General features: G+C 37.0%; 1 protein-coding gene across 2 annotated transcripts in view; it reads left to right on the forward strand.

The window, feature by feature from the left end:
• The window catches only part of efna5a (ephrin-A5a), a 90,961-nt gene that overhangs the window by 48,721 nt on the left and 19,377 nt on the right, over positions 1 to 22,863 (forward strand). For both annotated transcript variants that reach the window (XM_087301141.1, XM_087301142.1), the window contains exon 2: positions 21,066 to 21,358. In XM_087301141.1, coding sequence (XP_087157267.1) covers positions 21,066 to 21,358 — 293 coding nt within the window. The remainder of the gene's footprint in view (positions 1 to 21,065; positions 21,359 to 22,863) is intronic.

The following is a 22,863-nucleotide window of genomic DNA, read 5'->3' on the forward strand; positions in this document are numbered from 1 at the left end:
AAGACCTGTTCCTCAAATAAGTCCTATACCCATTCACACTCGCTCAGAATGCAACCCATACCTGCCTTTGTGCGCACCATGCTCCAAGTCAAACACACACACACATACAGGTAAATCCCACTTACCACCCATCTGTAAACTTCACCCTCCCTTCAGTGTGCTGACTGTGAGTGATCGCTTCTCCTTCTGGGCCTGAAAGTAATTCCTCTGAAGGGTAAATAAACCAGGAAAGCCTTTGTCTAGTTAACTCAAGGTCTGCAGAAATTGCCCAACAGCCTTTTTTATACCTGTTGAAAGAAAAATTCACCCTGCGGAACAAATAGGGATGTTTCCATTACCCTAAGATCATGCGTATTCATCGAATGTTGTTTAAAAGGGCCCTAAAGCCTTATAAACCATCATGATAACATCAAAATTGCTCTTAGAGTCATTCTACAACTGATCAAGGATCTCCACGTCGAGTTCCTGTGTTGATAGACGCTTGACCAGCAGCCTGTTGAGAACCACTGTATGCGTGTTAAGTGCGTACTAAAAAAACTGTGCTGAAAATGTCTGCTGACTGACGCCTGTTCACACTGTTTTCACGCTCCCTGCAGCCCTCTGGATGCTGCGGTTTGCAGAGCAAGGCCAAGCTGCTATCTCTTTATACATCACTAACAGCTTGTGATGACATTGAACCAACACAAAAGCTGATGCGCGTTCTTTCTTTAGAAACATATTATAAACACAACTCCCCCACTGCATATGATCATGCCTGAAAAGCAAACATTGTTAGTAAAAGAGCGATTGCACAGCCTGTTTATTCATTGTAGCATATATATTATATATAGAGGGACTTCACTCTTCATAGGTGATTTTACAAACAGCCATTACTCATTTACTCCTACTCAAGTGGTTCCAAATCTTTATCTGCTTTTTTTCTTCTGTTGAGCAAAAAAGAAGATATGTTGAGCAAAGCTAAACCTGTAAACCAGTAGGAAAAACAAATACTATTGAAGTCAGGATTCCAGCTTTCTTCAAAATTTAAACATTTTCTCAACATAAGCTCATTCTGAAAATGTAGCCCTTTATACATTTCTGTTTGTTTGTTTGTTTGTTTGTTTGTTTGTTTGTTTGTTTGTTTGTTTGCTTTATTTATAGAGCACATTTAAAAACAACAGATGTTGACCAAAGTGCTTTACAAAACGACCAGCATACAAAATCTATACCTATATATAAAAAAATTTGCAAAATATATAAAACAGATTAAAATTAATTACAATCAAAGGCAAGAGACAGAAAGTGATTTTTTAGATGAGACTTAAAAGCACCAAGTGAAGAACATGACCGGATCTGTAAAGGCAGACCATTCCACAGTCGGGGGGCTGCAGCAGAAAAAGCCCTGTCACCTCTTGATTTCAACCGCGTTTTGGGGACAACTAGCTGAAATGTGTTTTCAGACCTGATTGGCCTCAATGAAGTGTGCCAGTGAAGAAGCTCAGAAATGTAAGTCGGTGCCAGACCATTCAAACTTTTAAAAAGTAGAAGCAATAATTTATATTTAATTCTAAATTGGACTGTGAGCCAGTGAAGAGACAATAAAACTGGTGAGATACTAGAGAATTTTTTTGTCCCAGTTAAAAGCCTAGCAGCTGCATTTTGAACCAGCTGCAGGCGTGCTATTGATGCCTGTGAAACTCCAGAATACAAAGAGTTACAGTAGTCCAGTCTTGACATAATAAAAACATTAATGATCGTTTCCAGCTCTTTAAAAGAAAGAAAAGGCTTCAATTTGGCAATGTTCCTTAATTGATAGAAACCACTTTTGACGACTGAGTTTATTTGCTTGTCAAACTTTAACTCAGTGTCAAAAGTAACTCCAAGATTTTTTACGTGACTGTGGACCTTAGGCTTGATCGAACCTAATTTATTAATTGTAGATTCAGACACATTTCTGGAAACGGTGAATTATGTTGCTAGAAGTACGTATGGCAGTATTTCATTTCTAAAACAAACTCTAATGGACGGTATGATGCCATTTCTTTTTATGCTTATCAGCTGGCCGCTTACTTTCGCTATTGCCAGTTTGTCATTTAGCTCGCTATTTAGTCTATGTCTATGAGTTCGCTATTTAGCTCGTCATGTACGTCGGCAGACTTGAGACACAGAGGGGAGTTAACTACAATGACAGGGTTCGAGTCTGACCCAGAACGGTTCCAGAGAGCAGATAAAACAAACAAAAGCCAAAAAACAAAATAAACTAGTTAATAACAGAGTGAGAATGTGGTAAAATCTAAAAACGTGGTAAAAATCAGGGGGCTTTTCTTTTTCTAGATTGCTTTTTAAAACTATCAGTTGGATTTAGGAAAGTGGGTGGTCAGCTGTGAGAGAAATTCGAAATCTGTAAAAGAGTCCACAAAGCCACCTCTTGTATCCAAACTATCATTTTAAGATTAATCTTTTCATTACACAAAGATTTTTTTTCCCAACTTTTTCCTGTGCCACATGCTGATTTGCTTTGTATATTATGGAAGTACCTTCTGATAAACCGAATAAGCAAACAGTGAGGTGATTTTAGAAAAACTTAGGTGGAATTATTCCCCACACAGTTCCCTAATCAAACATTAAAAGACACTTATTACAATTAACAAATTACTATCAGCAAACCATGAATATTTCCACAAGCACAGAAGTCATTCTGCAGCAATATAGAGATTTGTTGAATATTATTGTACTATAGGGAGTACAAAGTAATCTGGAGAAACAAACTCTAGTGAAAGGGCTTTGGCCACAGATTTACTTGTGATACTAACATCACATTAAAACACTAAGCGAAATATTATTTTTTCATTCCTTTATTCATTTTCATTTTGGCTTAGTCCCTTAATTAATCAGGGATCACCACAGCGTCAACTTATCCGGCAGTGGATGGGCATGTTTTACGCAGTGGATGTCCAAACACAGTTTGGACTGTGGGGGAAACAGGAGCACCCGGAGGAAACCCACGCGAACACGTAGAGAACATGCAAACTCCACACAGAAATGCCAACTGACCCAGCTGAAGCTCAAACCAGCGACCTTCTTGCTGTGAGGCAATTGTGCTACTCACTGTGCCACTGTGATACCTATGTTATTTTTTTTATTAAACATAAAAATAAAGCGCAACCCCAAATGCCCCCCTTTATTAGTTTTTACTATATGGATTATTTGTAGCACAGCCTTTCCATTTAGGATAATTTGTTTCAGTTATTTATAATGGAAGTCCCCCAAGCAGAAAGTTCAACTCATAATTTGAAGCACAGTAGTCCCGATGAATGGTTTTAAAAGCTTCTTTGTAATATTCATTGCTGTTAAACCCCCCTTTAAACCTTTTTTTTTTCAAAGAACGTTGAGGAAATAGCCATAATACAGTCATCTCTTCTATTCCATGTGGGGACGAACATGCCTGACATTCACAAAGGTGGTGTATTAATACACCGCACTAAGTGTTAGCCTTGTTACCTCCCCTCCTTGCCCCCTTTCATGCTGTCTGTGGGCCAAGGCTGTTCCATCAGTCCGTAAAGCGACAACAGCGGCTTTCTAACAATAGCAAGGTAACTACTGCATACCAGGAACACGTACATGAGACCATGGATTATATTCGGTGGTGTGCTGGGATGGTAATCACTTTTGCAGGCCCAGACAGGCCACTGATGACACAAATATGGATTATGATATTGACAGAGGACATTTGTAAGGGTTGACGCTTGATTTAATGTGACTGATAATGAGGCTGTGAGCTATAGATGGTTTGTTAATTTACATTTACTTTTTCGTCACCTTTAATTTTCGTGTCTAATTCCAAAGTAACCCCTAATTAAAATAGAATGGAATTAGGGATGAATTGAAATCTGGGCTGGAATTGAAATTTCAGAATGCGTTTGGCCAAAAAACGAAAATACTTTTTTGTAATAATATTTTATTTTGTTAAATAATATAATATTGTCAGACTTTTTACATTTAATTCAAAAACTTAATCTATGCTGATAAAAAACAAGACAAATAAAATAACCACGTTTAATGACAGTCAAATTTTATTCGCAATGAATGAATAAAAAGGCATAATTTTACAAGTGTTGTAGAGACAAGTATATATTACAGCACCAAGATTCCAGATTGGATTATGTGGCAGATCCTGATTGGCAGATCACCAATTGGTTCAATGCAAATAAATAAGAGTTGTTGTGCTAGCTTCCCAAGGACAGTTTGGCTGTTTGGAAATCCTCTTGTCAAGACTTGCCATCTCTTTGACTCGTTAACCTTATGGTTTTCATTCATTCATTCATTCATTCATTATCTTTTAAGCTTAGTCCCTTTATTAATCTGGGGTCGGCACAGTGGAATGAACCGCCAACTTATCAAGCTTTTCACGCAGCGGATGCCCTTCCAGATGCAACCCAACACTGGGAAACACCCATACACTCCTACATTCACACACATACACTACGGCCAATTTTAGCTTTTTCGCAATTTTAGTGGGGGAAACAGGAGCACCCGGAGAAAACCCATGGAAACATGGGTAGAACATGCAAACTCCACACAGAAATGTGAACTGACCCTGCCAGGGCTCTAACCAGTGACCTTCTTGCTGTGAGGCGATCATGCTAACCACTGCGCCATTGTGCTGCCCTTTATGGTTTTGTTTTGCATTATTTGTACGTAGTTAAAGTTTTGTTCTTAAAGTTCTTACCTTCATTATTTGTTTCTAGACAATTGTTTGCTTTGCTGGATTGTTGTTCTATTAGTTTAATTTACCATAAATAATTTCAGTTATTTTGTTGTTTGAACTCTCTTTTATGTTGTGACTCAAACAAGTGGGTCGTAACAAATAATACTAAAAAATGTCCTGGCAGTGCTTTGAGCAGGCTTTACCTTTCCATTGAGCATGCAAGGTTAATGCATAGATAAGTATGTGTGTATATCAGTGGAATATCCACATAGCACAATATTCAGCTATTTTGAACTTTGACCATGGCTCACGTGCAAGCTAGTCTCTTTTGAAATATAAAATTATAGTTGAAAATGGCATTTTCAGTTTTTTGTACAATAATGTTGATCGTTTAGCACAAAAAAGTTCTGAAATGTAATAATAACAAGGTCACACTTTATTTTTTTGTCCGTTTGTTAAATTTGAGTTACATTGCATCTAAATGCCAACTAATTCTTATTCAAGTTGACTGATATGTTGGGGTTAGGGTTGGGGTTTTGGGTTAGGGTAAGTGTAAGTTGACATATACTTGAAAAGTTTCTTACAGTCAGTTAAATGTCTGTTGAAGGAGCAGTACCAACAGATATTAAGCAGACAGTCTACTTATACTCAACTGGACCATCAAAATAAAGTGTTACTGAAAAAAAAAAGTAAATATAACAAAAAATATGAGGAAATTAATATATACATAATATTGAATAATAAACCAATACATTCACTATAAAATACTATATTAGTGATGTGCTATATTTAGGGATACACCAAATTTTTGCCACTGAAAATTCATAAATTTATATATTAATATCCCAATTTTTTTTATATATTTACCTTGTACACTGTAAAAAGTGATTACTTTAAAAAGTGAGTCAACAGATTGCCTTAAATGAATGTAAATTACTTTTAAAAATGTATTTCTGTTGTAACTTAGAATTCTCAAGTTCGCTTAACGTAACTTTTATAATTATGCACAAATAGTTCATTCACTGTAAAAATTCTGGGTTCCTCACAATTCGATCATGTTGTCCTAACACAAATCGATTAAGCTAACTTATTTGTTTTTACAAATTTAAGTGGACTAAACATAAAACAATTAATTTGTCCCAAAAAAACAAGAATTGTGTTGATTCAGCTCAATTTAAATAAGTAGTTTGAATAACCACCAAACATCTTTTTTTGAGTGTATACTTAATAATGACTTTTTCAACTGATCATCGTACCATTTAATTTAATTCATGTTTTAATTTATGATTAATTCATTCATTCATGTTTATTTCTATAGCACTTTTACAATGTAGATTGTGTCAAAGCAGCAATTGAAACTGTGTCAGTCCAGTTTTCAGGGTATAAGTTTAATTCAGTTCAGTGTGGTTGAAATTTCACTGTTAAAAGTCCAAACGATGAAGAGCAAATCCATCGATGTGCAGCTCCACAAGACCCAACCAAACAAGCCAGTGGCAACAGGAAAAAACTTCACCAATTGACTAAAGTGAAGGGAAAAAAAACCTTGAGAGAAACCAGGCTCAGTTGGGCATGACCATTTCTCATCTCTCTCTGTAGTTTTTAATTGGATTTCATTCCATTTCAGAACACCCTGTGCCAAACAGTCAACACTAATGTACAACTAATAAAACAAAATGTCCTGGCTTCCCTCACAGCAACATTTCCATTTGTACCAAATAAATTTTTGTGTCTGCACTGATTTTTGGTTCAGCTTGACCTCATAATTAGAATCCAGAAAGCCAGTCAAACAGAAATTCGGCGAATTCACCATGACACTATCACCTTCGCCAAACATCACTCGCCTTCGTTCAACAAAAATATCTTCACCGTGGACTGGTTACCATCACATAGCAGCCTCTAATTCATAACTTCAAAGAGCACCGCAACATTCCATATTCCATCATATTCCGCTCCATAATCCAGGATGTTATGTTATGATGTCAATCACACAACCGCAGCCCATGATAAATATTTTCCTCACAAGGACTTGTTGAACTTGGACCTCGTGGCTCCTGAATGAGATAGCAGAGGAAGCACCCGGAATGAAAGGAAAGCTTTCCCTCCACTAAAAACATAACGTTATATACTCAACTCACTGTTTATTAGCTCGATCATGAAGATAAGAAACATCTGCACCACAGTCTTGTCGCTTCATCATGGCTGGGACTGAGGCAGGAATACCCCGCTCTGATTTATGGAGAGGTTATCTTCTCTACTTTAATCACCTGTCATCAAATGGAGATTATAAATCCTGCTGATTATATGGGCTGGAGCTGCCCATACCCAGTCTGCCTCAGCAGAGGGAAAATCAACTTCTGTCCCAGAATGCTATTTTGCTATGCGGTCTGTACAACACAATATGTGGTGCATCAGTGAGCTAATCCATCCAGGCCCTGGTATGAGGCGAATTCAAATGAGGTCTGGAAGTGTTTTGAGTCCAAGGCTATGAGACCATATCTAGTCAATAGCATTGGTGCGACATATGGAACGTGTATACATTTCTTCACTCCAGGGAATTTAGCTGACTTTTTTTCTCCCTTCATTGCAGGGTGCAATTTTTATGGTGGTGTTATGACATAGAGATGATATCAGATAATAACACAGGGGCGCTTTTTCATTAGGAATGTCCCTGGACTGTACAAATAGATTTTAGATGCAGTAAGGTCATATGTCCAGTAAGGCTAGCGTTTTTTTTTAATGTATTTGTATTTTTGTTTCTGGTCACAGACAATTGAAGAATGTTTGAAAATCCAACTTTTCAATTAGTCATTCAATCCCAGTGGAGGAAGGGAAGGGCAAATATCACAAATCTATCACAACATTCTTATTACAGTTGAATAATGAGATCAGCAAACACTACAACAGGTTTTTAAATAATTATTTTTTAATATGTACAAAACTGTTTAATGGTGAGTTGTTTTGCCACCGACCTGCTGTTGGGTTATTTTAACCGAATCCATTGAGGTTAACCCAACAGTCAGGGTTACAAAAATAACTAATTTGTTGTTTTTTTTGCCAAAAAGTGGCTTAACCACTATGTATTAATAAATTATTATTATTATTGGGTTGATGTCTCCGCTGGGTCCATAGGGTGAGAATGACAATCTGTGTAAATGAACACGTTGATAGAGAAATTGATTTTATATGTATATAGATCTGCTATGAAGTGCGGGTTTGTATCATAAAATTAAGAGTGCTGGTGAAACGCATATAAAAAAAACATGACAACGAGAGGTAATTTGATTAAAAAACATCCCTATTATTGCATTAGAGCTTGAAAAAACTTTATAATGCAAAAACAACATTATGCACACATATTAATACAGCTGTTCTGTTTCAGTTAAATCAGTTGACTATTGAAATTCAAAAATTTTAACCCAACTGGTTAAGTTATTCAATTAATAACCCAATAAAGCTTAAAAATAACCCAACAAAGCACCAAATATTTAACCCAACTGGTTGAAGTATTAATAAATCACCCAATAAAGGTTAAAAATAACCCAACAAAGCACCAATAATTATTAACTCAACCATTGGGTAAAATAAATCACCCAACGTTGTTTAAAGTGTAATAACAAGAAATTTCCAACTTAAGCTCATTCTGAAAATGTACACTTGTATGTGTTTCTGGAGATTGTGAATGATGTAGCCAGAAGTACATATGGCTGCAATAAATGTTTTCAATATATTGCTACGGGACAGTATGACACCATTCCTTTTCACGCTTACCACTGTTAGTTTGTCCAGTTAGCTCGCCATGTACAAGACTTATTGAAGTCTTTATGTTTTGGGCATCTTTGCCAGGAATGACATAATTTCTTCTGAATATATGTGAACAAAAACACATAAACCTAATCTACAGAGATATTTTTAGAGTCACTTTAAAAGAGTTTAACAAAAATATTTGATATATATATAAATTTTAAAATAAAACTGTAATAAGTTATGGCAGAAAAAATATATTGCTATTGTAATTTGAAAAGATATTTTTTTATTTAAAAACTTAAATTGTGATTCATGTTTGAGAAAAAAAAATGTATGAATAAAATAATTATTTAATCAATGAAATTACATTTCTGTTACACTTTAAAAATAGGTTCCAGATTTTTGGAAATTGTTTGGGTTTTAGTCAATTGTTTGGGATATTTCTTTATTTCAATTTCAGTAATTAATTTGTTAGACAGTTATTCATGACAATTTTGTATTAAAGTTTAGAACAAAAAAATTAAACAAGTAACCAAATTGAGGAGAAAAGGTTTTTGAATGGTGCATTGAATTAAAAGACAGTTTCTCCATCCTAAAATAACCTAGCCCTACTGCATCACCATTTCATCTAGTAACACATTATCTATGAAAGCATTTAAAGGTAACATTAACACAGACATTCTCTATCATAGGAACCAGACGATTCAACTTCAACAAAAAAAAATGTTGCGCCATAGAAGGTTTTTCAGAAGAGCTCTGGCATTTTCAGCTGCCTAAAAGGCATTGATAGACACAGATTTGATGTTACTTAAAATGGGCCGTAGGAGGATTTCAGATTTACATTATGTCTTGACAACTTTTTAAAACATCTTCCTAAATTATGACTACATTCTTTCAGCTTTAATCAAGGTTTCAGTGTGTGAGTGTGCATGTGTACTGGCTCTGGGCCCTGCAGGCTGTGTTGTCTGGCTGATGGAGGAGGCTCTGACAGGCTGCTGAGGGCTCTGATGGACTGGGCTGGATGGAGGAGATTGAGAGCACCAGGTGTGGGGGGCCTGAGCACGGCATGCCTGGCACTCTGAAGGGCTCTATGTTTAGATGTTACATTACTTTACATGTGCTGTTTTTTCTGGCGCTGCTGCGTTTGTTGAAGGTAAAAACGCTTCCATGCCAGCCTGTAGGCCACCCTCGCTCTCTGACTCTGCCTCCAATTCTAATTTAAAAACAACATAGTTGCTCAGCGTATATGTTGTGTTTTAAATGCTGGTGGTCCTCATGATGGGATGCTGATGTCTTCAGCAGACTGCATAACTAGCTTCTAACCAACATAAATATTTTTTTTATTAAAACGTAATATTTTGGTCACACTTTACAATAAGGTTTAATTAGTTATTGTTTATACTAACATAAACTAAGCACTGTATAGCATTTATTAATCATAGGTCAACATTTACTAATGCATTATTAACATCCAAATTCATTAGTTAATGCACCCTGAATTAACATGAAATACCAATGAACAACTATTATTTTCATTAACTAACATCAATAAATACTTAAGTAAATGTATTGTTCATTGTTTGTTCATGTTAGTAAATCATTAACTAACCTTTACTAATACAAACATATTGTAAAGTGTTATCAATATTTTAATACAACATTTTAAATTAACTTCACATTAGGATCTGTGTGTGCACCCTTAAAAATAAAGGTGCCAGGAAGAACCGAAAAGGGTTTCACAATGATGCCATTTTTTCCCTGAATAACATTCTTAGCAAAATGTTCTTTAAACAATAATTTTTTTAACATTTATTTATGTGATTTTTACATTTTATAAAACTACAACAAAATATAGAAGAAAAAACAACAGCACAATACAATAATAATATACATAAAATACTACATAATCCCCTTTGGCAGTACAGTACATTTATTTTTAAGAGTATACCATTTAAAACTTTGACATAATTGAGATTTTAGGTTTTAATTACTAAGGTTGAATGGAAAGCAAGTATGCTGTAGATTGACGAATTGATGCTACATTAAAGTAGAAATTCTCCCAATAAAAAAACACCCTGGTAATTCTCCCACACAGCACTTTTAATAGGACATAAACAAAACGTGTTGTGCTCTAGACTATTCTAAGTCACCCATAAATCAGTGGGAGAGCATTGCGGACAATTAGCGAGGGTTGCTGATTGAAGCCAGACTCTGTGGCTTTCTAACCGCCGCCGCTTTACTTTTAATTGATTCAACGTTGTCTTGATTGGGTGCAGAGTTGCTTTGCCCAAGGCACTGTAAAATGACCCTGGCAAGCCGAGGCTAGCAATGGCCCCTCTGGGAGAGGTCAGATCTCCAGCCTGCTGTGGGACGCAGGTTCATGTTTGCTTAGATGTGCGTAGTCTGACTCTTACCCTTTCTTCCTGGCTGAGCTGTTGCTTGTTTGTTTTTCCTCCATAAATCATTTGTTCTTCTTCTTCGTATTTGTCTTGAATTTGATGTTATACACCCACTAGATGAATGACCCCGGGGTCAGCGCTGTCATTTTGTTCGGCCTCTTTTGAATATGGAGGCCCTCATTAATAATGGGCGATCCGTGACCTCCGATCCTGGTGTTGACCTCACGTGGTCTCAATGTTGCATTAGGGCCACTAGAGTATATTTGGTGCCAAGCGCTCATGTCAATCTAGTTATATGAGATCTGTAAAGCATCTACTCAATATTCAGTTGCAGCAGTGAAGAGGATCCACTCAGGATAATGAGATTTTCAGTCTAAACAAGTATGTTATTTGTAAGAAGTACGTTTGCTCGAGCTTGTCCGTGAAGTTCACAAGGCCACAGGGTGTCCCGTTTTGCCAATTTCACACTAATAATCTTCTGGATTTTCTCAATGTCGAAATGAACATCTTGTCATCATTTACTCACCCTCATCTCATTCCAAATCAGTGTTACTTTATTTGATTCTGCAGAACAAAAACTGTGTTATTTTTTGTCTCCATACAAAGAAAGGCAGTGGGGTTCAATGTTGTTTTGGACCACATTAGCTTTAATATGATGGCCAAAAACAGTCGAAGCTTTCTTCTTTTCTGTTCTGCTAAAAAAGTCAGGTTTGGTTTGGTTTGGACTGACATGAAGGTGAGTAAATGATTGCAGGATTTTCATTTCTGGGTGAACTATTTTACTGGCTTTTATTTTTTTAACCGTGGTAGCCTGATTTCCTAAACAAATGACTCTTGTGAGCTGTTTTTTTAAGACGAGTTAACAGTTTGATCTGAAACACAACCAAGAGGATATTATTAATGAAGTATGTCCTGTGCTGGGTCGTATCTGACTACATGTGATCTTGATTACGTAATAAGATTTTTAAAATGTAGTATTCATTCATTCATTTTCTTTTCGGATTAGTCCCTTTATTAATCTGGGGTCACCACAGCGTGATGAACCGCCAACTTATCCAGCATATGTTTTACGCAGCTGATGCCCTTCCAGCTGCAACCCATCTCTGGGAAACATCCATTCACACGCCTTAAAAAAATAAAGTATGTGTAATTGAATTATAGTTCATTTTTAAATTGTCCATAATCAAATTATAGTTATTTTTCTAAGGATTACATGATTATAGGGCTAGGCAATTTGACCTAAAATCAAAATCTAGATTAATTGGACATTACTCTATTACTCGTAACTCTATTACGATTAAATGACAATTATTTTATTTATATATTTATTTAGTTAATGACAATTTTTGTACAGTTAGCATGCATTTTTCTTTGATATAAGCTGCTCATGATTATAGGGCTGGCCAATTTGGTCTAAAATCCAAATCTCGATTAATTTTAACTCGATTACGATCAATGAACATTGATTTATTTATTTTATTTATTTATTTTGCTAACAATTTTTGTACAGTAAACATGCATTTTTCCCTTGGTAAAGCTACTCTTTTTGCTCAGTTGTTTCAGTATTTAAGTTGTCCATGCTCGACATGTTGACGGCATAACATAACGGAGCAGAGTCACATGACTTCAAATGCGATAGGGAAAGTAATAAAAAAAATTGACCTAAAAAACTTAAATCGAAGGTTCTGACTGTCGATTTCGATTAGTTTTCGATGAATCACCCAGCCCTACATGATTACAAATTACTCACAAAATCTTTCCTTTCTAAAAACTTCTTCTGTATGTCAAAACCTTTAACTTTGAATATAAATATAATAGAAGGTTATTTAACATCATTTGTGACCCTGAACCCTGTATTAAGTGTCCATTTTTGGATATTGAGATTTATGCATCACATGAAATATGAGATGATTAAATAAGCTTTCAATTGATGTATGGATTAGTCAGGAAAAGATAGCATTTGTCTGAGATTTGAAAATCTGGAATCTTTAAAAAATCTATTTACAAATATTGAGAAAATTACCTTTAAAGATGTCTAAATAAAGGGCTTAGCAATGTAGATTACTAATAAAATATTGAGTTTTTATACATTTATAGTAGGAACTTTACAAAAATCACTTCATGGAACGTCTTTACTTAATATGGTAATGATTTTTGCCATAAAAGAAAAATTTATAATTTTGACTCATTTATTGTATTTTTGCCTATTGACAATAATATATCTATGCAAGGTAAGACTGATTTGTGTTCAGAATCATATTTGTTTAACCTATTATTGTAAATTTAGGCACAAATTAATAAATAAAATGAAAAGCAAGTTAGTTCAGAGTACATCACCCAAAATAAACAATCCAGATACATGACTGACTACAATGTTTAAGTAATCTACCCAACCCTGACTAAACCTAAATAAATCAGAACCCATTCAAATTCTGAATCAGCCATTTGTATTTATTTATACATGTGTGTGTGTGTGTCTTTAGTAGACCTGTTCCTTGATGAGTGATATATAACACATGACACTCCACTAATCACGACAACACGAGAGCGGGAAGATTAGCCAGTGGCACCGTGAATACTTTCCACACATCATACATGTTAGACAAGCAACAATCTCACCCAAGACCGATAGTCGCGTTCTCACTCACTCATGTTTTCTCGCTTTCTTCTCTCCGCTCATCCATCCTCACACATCTACCTAAAGCAAAGCCTTTTTTTCCTCTGATCCACTAACCCTTCGCCAATGTTTCTGAAATATAGACATGCCTCCCACAAACACCAATATGTTTTTAATGTAGCAAGTCATATATCTTGTCTCTTCAAGAAAATCTCACACCGAGTGTTTTCCATGGGAAACTCGCAAAGAGGCGGCTCTAGTGCGCCTTTTTCCCCCTCCCCTCCTTCACCTTCATCCGTCTTTTGAGGCGTTTGCCAAGCCAGCACAGCTTGAAGTCCTGGCAGGCCATTGTTTGTCTGTGATGTTAATGCTTCTGGGCAGACATTCTTTTGGAAGGGGTGAATGAGTGATATCTGAGGCGTTGGGAGATGTACCGTTGCCTCCCCATTGAATGATGGGACAACTGCTCCACGGCTGGCCTGAGAGCTGTAACCTGAGGAGGAGATCCTCCATCTGTGCCACTGTGAAAGGCCTGGAGGGCTCAAGGATTAGCTGACCTACACCCCTGGGAGTCACGTCAGTCACTGCCTCAAGAGCGCCCTCTATAGGAAGGTGTAAGCTAGTGCGTTCCCCCAAAAATCACTGTTGTGCCAATCCCGTGTGACTTCCTTTCTTGTGGAGAACACAAAGGAAGAAATTTTGAATAGTGGGTGTCCAGTCAATGAGGTCCATTGAACCACCGCGAAGGACAAAATACAGGCACTTTTAAAATAACCTCTTTTGAGTTTCACAGAAGACAAATGGAACATTCAAATGTTATGTCAAACTGTCCCTTTAAGAATCCCCATTGAAAATAATAACGCTGGTTTGTCCAGAGGCTTGTCTACATCTTAGCTGGATATTTTTTGCCCGTTCAATGGGAAATCAATGGCAGCTTCTCAGAGTTCTTTGGATTTAATTGGCCTCCGTTAGAAAGTCTTGAGTGGAGAGCCTTCTTCATTTTTCATTCCATTGTTAAGTCTGAGGAGTCTGACCTTGGGATGAACCAACTTTTAATCATGAACTCCTGGAGCCCGCTGCCTCCCGGTGTCCTGCCTTTCTTTAGACTCAGGTCTGCCCCGGTCATCACCCATCGCCCTGTGTTTGAACACGTAGAGAAAGAGCGAATGGATTGAATGGAAGGATTATCGTTATGGGAGGTTTTTGTTGTAAGACTTGTTCTGATGCAGCAACGTGCCATGTTTGTGTTCGTAGCCCTGATAGATACAACTAATGAGCTTCTTTTTTAATCCCAATGATGAATTGGCACAGCATTGTGCGGTTTATTGACCAGCTGGCCCATCGCTCTTCAGGCGAATGAAAGAAAGCCCAACATTGATGAGCTGTTTGTCTGTTATTGGGTTTAATGGGGTCAAATCTCTTTATAACTCACTGGAGCTCATCTGATACACATTGAGGATGAATTGCTGAGGTGGCATTTGATTTGGGGACTACGTAAGAATATTATAAAGTGACACAATGTGACTCAATCCTCTCGCTCATTGATTTTTCTGACACTGACATAGAAAAGCACTCTGTTGCCTTTAGGTGTTGTTGTCCAGAGAGCTAATATGTTGTTGTCTGGTCCTTAAGCTTAGTGACCCAGGGAAAATAGTCATTTCATATACTCGAGCGAAGAAATTTCACTTGATAGACAGGTGAAAGGTCATCATCTTTGACTAGAATCACATTTCTCAGAATAGTTATTTATCTGGCAGATGTTTTTATCCAAACTGACTTGCACTGCATTGAAGATGCACTTTTTAGCAGTTCTCACATTCCCTGTGAATTGAGTTTGTGACCTTTGTGTTGCTAGGGCCATGCCTCTGTTTTATGTCTAAATTACAGTTTGCCCTTACAAAAACAAGTATACTTCAAGTTTATTTTTCAAGTTTGTTTAAATAAAGTAAGTATACAAAGTTGAAGTTCAAGGTGAAACAAAGTTCAAGTTTATAAATATTTATTTATTGAAATGTTTTAGCACAGGGATATTTAAGTGTACTAATGTGACTGATTTAGCACGTTTACTGTTTAATTACTAGTTGGACTAAATCGGCACACCTTTATAGTTTATAACTTCTTTTTTGTAAATATACTTAGTGTAATTGTAAAATAATTATTCTAAGAGCACACTTGAGTAAATGTTTACTCTTTACAAGTCTTGTTTTAGATGTTGAATGAAAATGGAATGGCACGTTACAATGATTAATATTAACATTAACACTAGGGATTTTTTTTCTACTGGCCCGATTGGATCAGTGGTTCAAATTAGTACTAGCCTTGTCAAAATTTTCACTTGCCCCACTCCCCCAATAACGTTTATAGCTATTTCTTAGCCACATATTTTACATAATGTTTCAAAAAATGTTTGTTAATCTAGAATTGAAATAGTTTAAAAATGTTAAAATATTTAGCAGTAAAATATAGCAGTATGAAAAATGTGCAGGTATTTTATTGCAAAATAAAAAAAAGATGACTGACTTGCTAAACTGACGGCAAACTGTTCAGAACATAACTTCATTTTTATTGTCAGGTTGTACCCACGTAAATGTCTGTCTTCTTGACGTCAGAAAAAGACTTTTCTTTTAGCCTCATAATTTGATGCGGCCATCATGTTGCCGTCTCTTTGCTGTACTGGCTTTACCAGGTTACAGAAAAAAATAATGTGCTCACAACATCCAATCAGATAAGAGGAACCGAAAAGCAATATGGTGTTTAGGCTTCACACAGTAGGTAGCATTAAAACGTGAGTTTCTGCAGATTTTGTGTGAAACGAACATTTAGAAATTAATCTAAATAGACAGTTGTTGTTTATTTTATTGGTTATACGTAATATGAAATGTAATCATAAGATGGGCAAGCAGTTGTGGAGAATTTGTTGTTTCCCTATTCATGCAGAATGCCCGAGCATACTGCCCGAGAGGCGTTTCAAAGATGGCCGCCGAGCATCTCTTACACTGGCCCTGGTCATGTTAACTTTATTGTTGAGCCCTGCTAACGTTACTCAATGCTATCGGTATCATGAACTAAATATTAAACTAAAATGGAAATTTAAATATTATTATTAGGGGCGGTACATAGTCTGAGTGGTTAGAACAGTCGTCTCACAGCAAGAAGGTCACTGGTTCAAGTCCTGGCTGGGCTAGTTGGTGTGGATTTCTTTTGGGTGCTCCGGTTACCCCCACAGTCCAAAGACATGCAATATAGGTGAATTGGATGAAATAAATTGGCCGTAGTGTATGGGTGTTTCCCATTACTTGGTTTCAGCTGGAAGGGCATCTGGTGTGTAAAACGTATGCTAGAATAGTTACTGGTTCAATCCACTGTGGCAACCGTTGATAAAAAAGAGACTAAGCCAAAGGAAATTGAATGAATGAATGAAATGTAATCTCGGTTAATGTTAATTTTTTTGTTGTTGTTTTAGTTTCTCAGTTTATGGTTGTTCATAATATTTAAGTACTTAAACCTTTTTGAAAAGCATTGTACTTGTTTTGCATCTTTCCGTGATCACACAGTACGTTCTGGACTGTGGTTTTGGAAAACATTATTTCTTTTCAACACTAGATTGAATCATTCCACTTCAGAAGATGACAGGAAACACAAGAAGCCAATAAATTTAATCAGGAAATAGTTTTGTTTTTGCCAGTGCCCAATGACGAAGTACAAAAAAAAAATGTTTTCATGTTACACACTTTCAAATGCCAGATTTTGTGCTGGAAACACTGGACTGCGTGATCACTCAGGAAGTATGTTTTTTTCACAGCCTAGATTTTGCTTTCAAATGATGTAGCTCCCAAGAGTAGTAAACAATAGTTGTTCAAAATAGCCCTTAAGTGCTTGCAGATTTCCAACAGCATCGATACACATCCACACACACTCTGCGTACACAGACCCACACACAAACCTCTGCCAAAACGGCCAAACCTACAGGGAAACTCAGTATTCCAGCAGTGCGTTTGAAATCCACATAATGATAATCTGATAGGTCTCGAGCTCCATCTGCTCTCAATAGTCTTTTATTGTCCGTAATGAGTGGAAATCTTTGTGTCAGCGTGCCCAGCTGTGCTTCTGTCCACAGCAGGATCGCAACGCTAACTTCACATTAGCCTGGAAGCTCATCTGGCTCTCTCCAGGGTTCCTCCTGAGTGTCCACTGACTTGCGCCCTAAAAATTCCCACAGAATCCTGAGCACCCTTCACGTTTAAGCCGAGTCACCAAACCGCAGTCACGTTCGCTGGCGTCACCTAACTCAGCGTTGATGGAAAAATATTTTCAAGTGATACTGAAGCACAAGTGTACAGTGTTCATTGTACACACACTGTAAATTAAGGAAAACGTATAATTAGTTTTTAATATTTACATCTGCGTATGCTTACAGCTTTTCAAAGTATACTTAATTTGACTTAAACACATTACAGCTACTTTTAATTTCTCTCCTGGCCTATAGTGGTGTTTAGTGGATTCATAGTTAATGGTTTGTAGTTTGTTAGGCCAGGGGTTCTCAAACTTTTCAACCCGAGACCCCCAAAATAACAATGTCAATGACTGGCGACCCCCACTACTTTCGAAAGTGGTTATAATCTACAAATGTTGCCTGCAACTGCTCACACAAACCAATATGCCTATAAACACAAGTATATTGACAACACAAAAAATGCAACAGTCTAACAACTATATCTATTTTTTTATTATTATTTAATATTAACCCTACCTAATGAGACTGGTGGGTACAATATTTAAGTTACATCACAAGTCTTTTCTTGGTTTAATTTTGGAGACTAATTCAGTCGTGTCTGTATTTATTTTAAATGTACATAAGTTGCGTAAAGGTGTCAAAGTTTATCTAGTGCCGTAAAATCAATCTGCTGCAAGTGACGCTATTGCTCTGTTGTTAATCTAATGTAAAAATCCCAGGGCTTGCGATCCAATGGGGAAAAAATGAAAGGCTGATGGCTTTTGGTTTGGATGTTGCATTTTATGTAACTATTTTTATCTTCTGTAAGTTATAGATAAACAATGGTAATTTAAAACATTTATTCAAATTTATTAGATTTTTCTAAATAACCAAGTGACCCCCTCTCATTGTCCCGCGAGCCCCCAGGGGGTCCCGACCCCCACTTTGAGAACCACTGTGCTAGGCCACCATCAACCATTTTCTCAGAGGATGACAAGCTGACAATACAATGCTGTCACTCTGATACAAGTTTTATTATGGAGAAAGCACTGCAGTGTTTGGGTGTTCTGTGTTTGTCTGAGATAATTAGTCTTCCAAAATGTGCACATTCCATACAAGCTGAAGCTGATCGGTCAGTTCTTGTCACGTGACTTATGCTCGCAGCATTCATTTAACTAGGGGTGACTGGATGGCGCAAGCCATGTACCTCCGATGAAAATAACAAACTTTTGCGTACTCTAAGAAAGACGTGATATGCTCCATCATTTGCGATCTCCAATAGTTGATCTTCTTGCAGAGACATGATGGATTAACCTGATTTGTGGACAAATGGGTTGAGAATACATTCCTTAGCAGTTTGTGGGTCCTTCACTGGGCCTTTTCTCTTTAGCAAAGAAATTTTCCAAAGACGTCTGTTTCTTACTTATTTTGCTACTTGTGGGTAAAAATTTGCCGCTTAAGTGATTGAGATGTAAGCGAGCAAATACAGTTGTAAATAATTAATGTAAATGATTTTTTCCAAAACAGAAGTAATTAATGATTTCTCGTGCGGCCCAGTAGTAATTGGTCCAGGGACCGCTACTGGTCCGCAGCCTGTTGCTTGAGTACCACTGCCCTATCACATGCACTAGTCCACACAGGCATCTTTTTGCTTTATTTTTTTCTATATAAAACAATAGCCCATTTAAGTGTTTATGCTTTGTTTTAGTTGTGCTAACACTATTCAAAGTGTCCAGGAAAGTTTGATTGCATGTAAGGCCACAAAAATCAGATGGTGATTTGCTTATGAATAAGTAAACTTAATCTTTAACAAGTACTCAAGGGTCAGAGTGACATGAGTTTTGTCATCAGATGTTTGTTTCTTCATAGTAATTAGTTTATCCGCAGGTGGTGTCCGTGCCTTTGGGCATCAAAGAAAAACTGCATAAATGAAACATACTGGAGCATGGATCGACAATGGATGTCTATGTTGATGGGAAAGTGTTTGAAGAAAGTACCTTTATTTATCTCTAGCATGAAAAATTACAATGCTTTTTATATAAGTTATAATTTGTGGCACACGGACAGAATTCTGTTGGCCTGGAGAGATATGAAAAGTTGTCAACAATTCACATTGCCTTGTTTTTGACTTGTTTTTAGTATCAATATCTCTACATTCCTAAATCAAGAAACATTTTCTAGACTACACTCTCAGAAATAAAGGTATGCGAGCTCTCACTGGGGTGGTATCTTTTCAAAAGGTACAAATTTGTACCTAAAAGTCCATATTAATACCTCTAGGGTACATATTAGTACCTAAAAAGACAAAAGTGTTCCTTTTATAAAAAGATTTGCTACTAAAATAAACTTTTGAGTTACCAATATGGACCCTTTAAGCACAAATGTGTACCTTTTGAAAAGGTACCACCCCAGTGACAGCTCGCGTACCTCGAAAGTAGCAAAAATATTGTCTTCTTTTTCAAAAACAAAGTTACTTTTTTTCCTTAAAACAAGCAAAATAATCTTAAAATAAGTATTCTAGTTTCAAAGCAAAAACAAGATTATTTTGCTTAGCCCAGTGGCAGATTATTTTGCTTAATTTTGCTTAAGTCAAAACTTAATTTTGATTTATTATTTCTGAAAACAGCCCATATTTTTTGCTGGTTTATAAAATGCTTCTTGATGTAAGAATTTTTAGATATTTGGATTATAAAAAAGTAAGAAACTTTTTTTTTTTTTTTTTTTTTTGGCAGTGCTTATAATAGTTGAGTCAAATTTGAAAGGTTGTGCATTTGACTGTGTGTCTACACTTCTAGACAAGTGTGTTAGAGCTGTTTGGAGGAGAGAGAGGTTTGGGTTCCAGGAGCAGGATTGCTTTTTCTCTAAACCAAGCTGAGCATATCCATCTCCACTGAACTCTTTTATGCACCCTATGAGAGTATATGTTTTTAAATTGCTTCCTTGACGGAAAGAACATTCCGTTGACATTCATATTTGGTTAGATCCTCTCGAGGTCATCTCGATTTACAAAAAAACAACTTGTAAATCTAGAATAGTTGGCCGCTTCGGCCCTAGAGATGCACATTTTTTTCTTCTAAAACATTCCTCCGAGTGCCATATTTCAAGCTGTCATCTCTCACCCATGGAAATCTCATTCTTTCAGGCGTATTTAAAGCGTCCACGTCAACGGCAGGATTATGAATTTTCCTCGCGATCCTCAGTGAGCCCTAGCGGAGCTTACGAGATTGGATGATTTACGTGCTTTCACATTTGCGGTAATTGCCCTCAAATAAGTGGCTTCCTCCTGAAGTGGCCTTTCTGTGAAGTAGGGGCTCGATGGCTCGTAAAACATGCACACGAGAGTAACTGCATTGCTAATATTTCATATCATATATACTCACCGCGGCCTTTCTTTTTTTGTCACAGGTTCTACCGAGGAGACTACCACATTGATGTCTGCATTAACGATTATTTGGACGTATATTGTCCGCACTACATGGACACTGTCCCTGAGGAACGGACAGAGCGTTATGTCCTCTACATGGTCAATTATGACGGCTACAGCTCCTGTGACCACACGGCCAAAGGCTTCAAGCGCTGGGAGTGCAACCGACCTCACTCACCCAACGGGCCTCTAAAGTTCTCCGAGAAGTTTCAGCTTTTCACACCGTTCTCACTGGGTTTCGAATTTCGGCCAGGCAGAGAATACTACTATATCTGTGAGTATCATGTTGACTGCTTTTTCTCTTTCTTTTTTGTCTGTGTGCAGCGGTGATTAGTTTCGCAATGGTGGTTTTTGTATCCTAAACCCAACCGCTGCATGTTAAATAGATTTGTAAGGTCGGTTTTCAGTTTATACCCGGGAAAAAAAAACAAAGTTGCACTGCCTGGAAAAGGATGTTGTATTAGCGTCCTCACGGAGGATAACACAACTCCAGTCTTACGTTTAACAGTATACTTTTAAGACACGTATCTGATTACGAGTATTAAGGAAAGGAAGTCATTGCCAAGTCCGACTTTGTTTAGCAGGAGTCTTGGCAAACAGGCTACAAGGAAAACATGAACCTCAGGGAAAAACATCTCGGTCTTCCTCTAAAGACCCTTTGTTACAAACTCCTGGTCTCAGCTTTCGTTTGCTCGTGAGAGGGCTCTTAAAAACAAGCATCTAAACCCATGTTTTTACAACTGGAGTCAGATCCCTACAGGGCGGGAGTGGGAAGACAAAATAAGGCACAGGAGTGGTCCGACTGCTTGCACTTCTCAGGGCCGCGATGGGTTCATTTATGCAGGCGCACGCAGGCGATGTGGAGCATTTGATTTGGAGGAATCTGACCTGATGATCTGACAGATCTCATGGGCGCATAAAGCGATGGACACGTTTTTTATGAAATGTGAAAGAAGGGAATAGGGGCAGGAGGAGGGGGAAGTGGAGATAAGTACATGGAGACTGTGAAAAGAGGCAGATAGGAATGCGCGGTACATAGCATTTAGGGGTTAGATCGCAGCAGGAGATATGGATGTTTTGCATGAATGTGGGTGTCTATCGGCGACACTGCAACATAGGAAAATGGACCTTTTTCCCAGAAGGCTTGTGAGTAAGTATAATAGGATAGGAAACATCTCCAGTCAAGTGATGGAGCTGTCAGGTACAATGAGCGGTTTTACGGTTAATGCGAGTTAGAAAACAAGGATTCATAGCGCCCATGTCTTACTCCGTATGTGACTCAGTGTCATGATTCAACTGTTACAGGCGCCCTCCGGAGAAGAGGAAGTCTCTCCATTTGTGTGAAGTTAAGAGTAAAGGAAACGTAAAGTGAACAAAGTGTCAGTCTTTTTACTGTAACTGAAGCGTAACTATTTGCACAATGTAGCGGCTTTCACCTTGATCGTATCAGGAGCTGATGTAAGATAGAACCAGAAAATATTTGAATGTTGTTTATTTTTTCTGTTGCTTCGTAACATGGAAATTTGACTGGGTTGTTAACACATTAAAAACAAAATGTATGATTTTCAAAGTAAAATAATAAATCTAAATATAAAGTGAATTAAAAAACTATTTACAATAATCAATGTTATTATAGTGGCATTTATTCATGTTAATGTTAGTAAAAAAAGACATAGTTTGGGTTATTTCAATGTACATTAAATAATGTTTACAAATAAAATCCTTGATTTTAATACTGTATTAGCAAATAATAAAATGATTTATAGTTTTAAGATGTCG

This window comes from Danio rerio, chromosome 21 (assembly GCF_052040795.2).
Source record: "Danio rerio strain M-AB ecotype USA chromosome 21, GRCz13ab, whole genome shotgun sequence".
In the NCBI taxonomy this organism is placed as follows: Eukaryota; Metazoa; Chordata; class Actinopteri; order Cypriniformes; family Danionidae; genus Danio; species Danio rerio.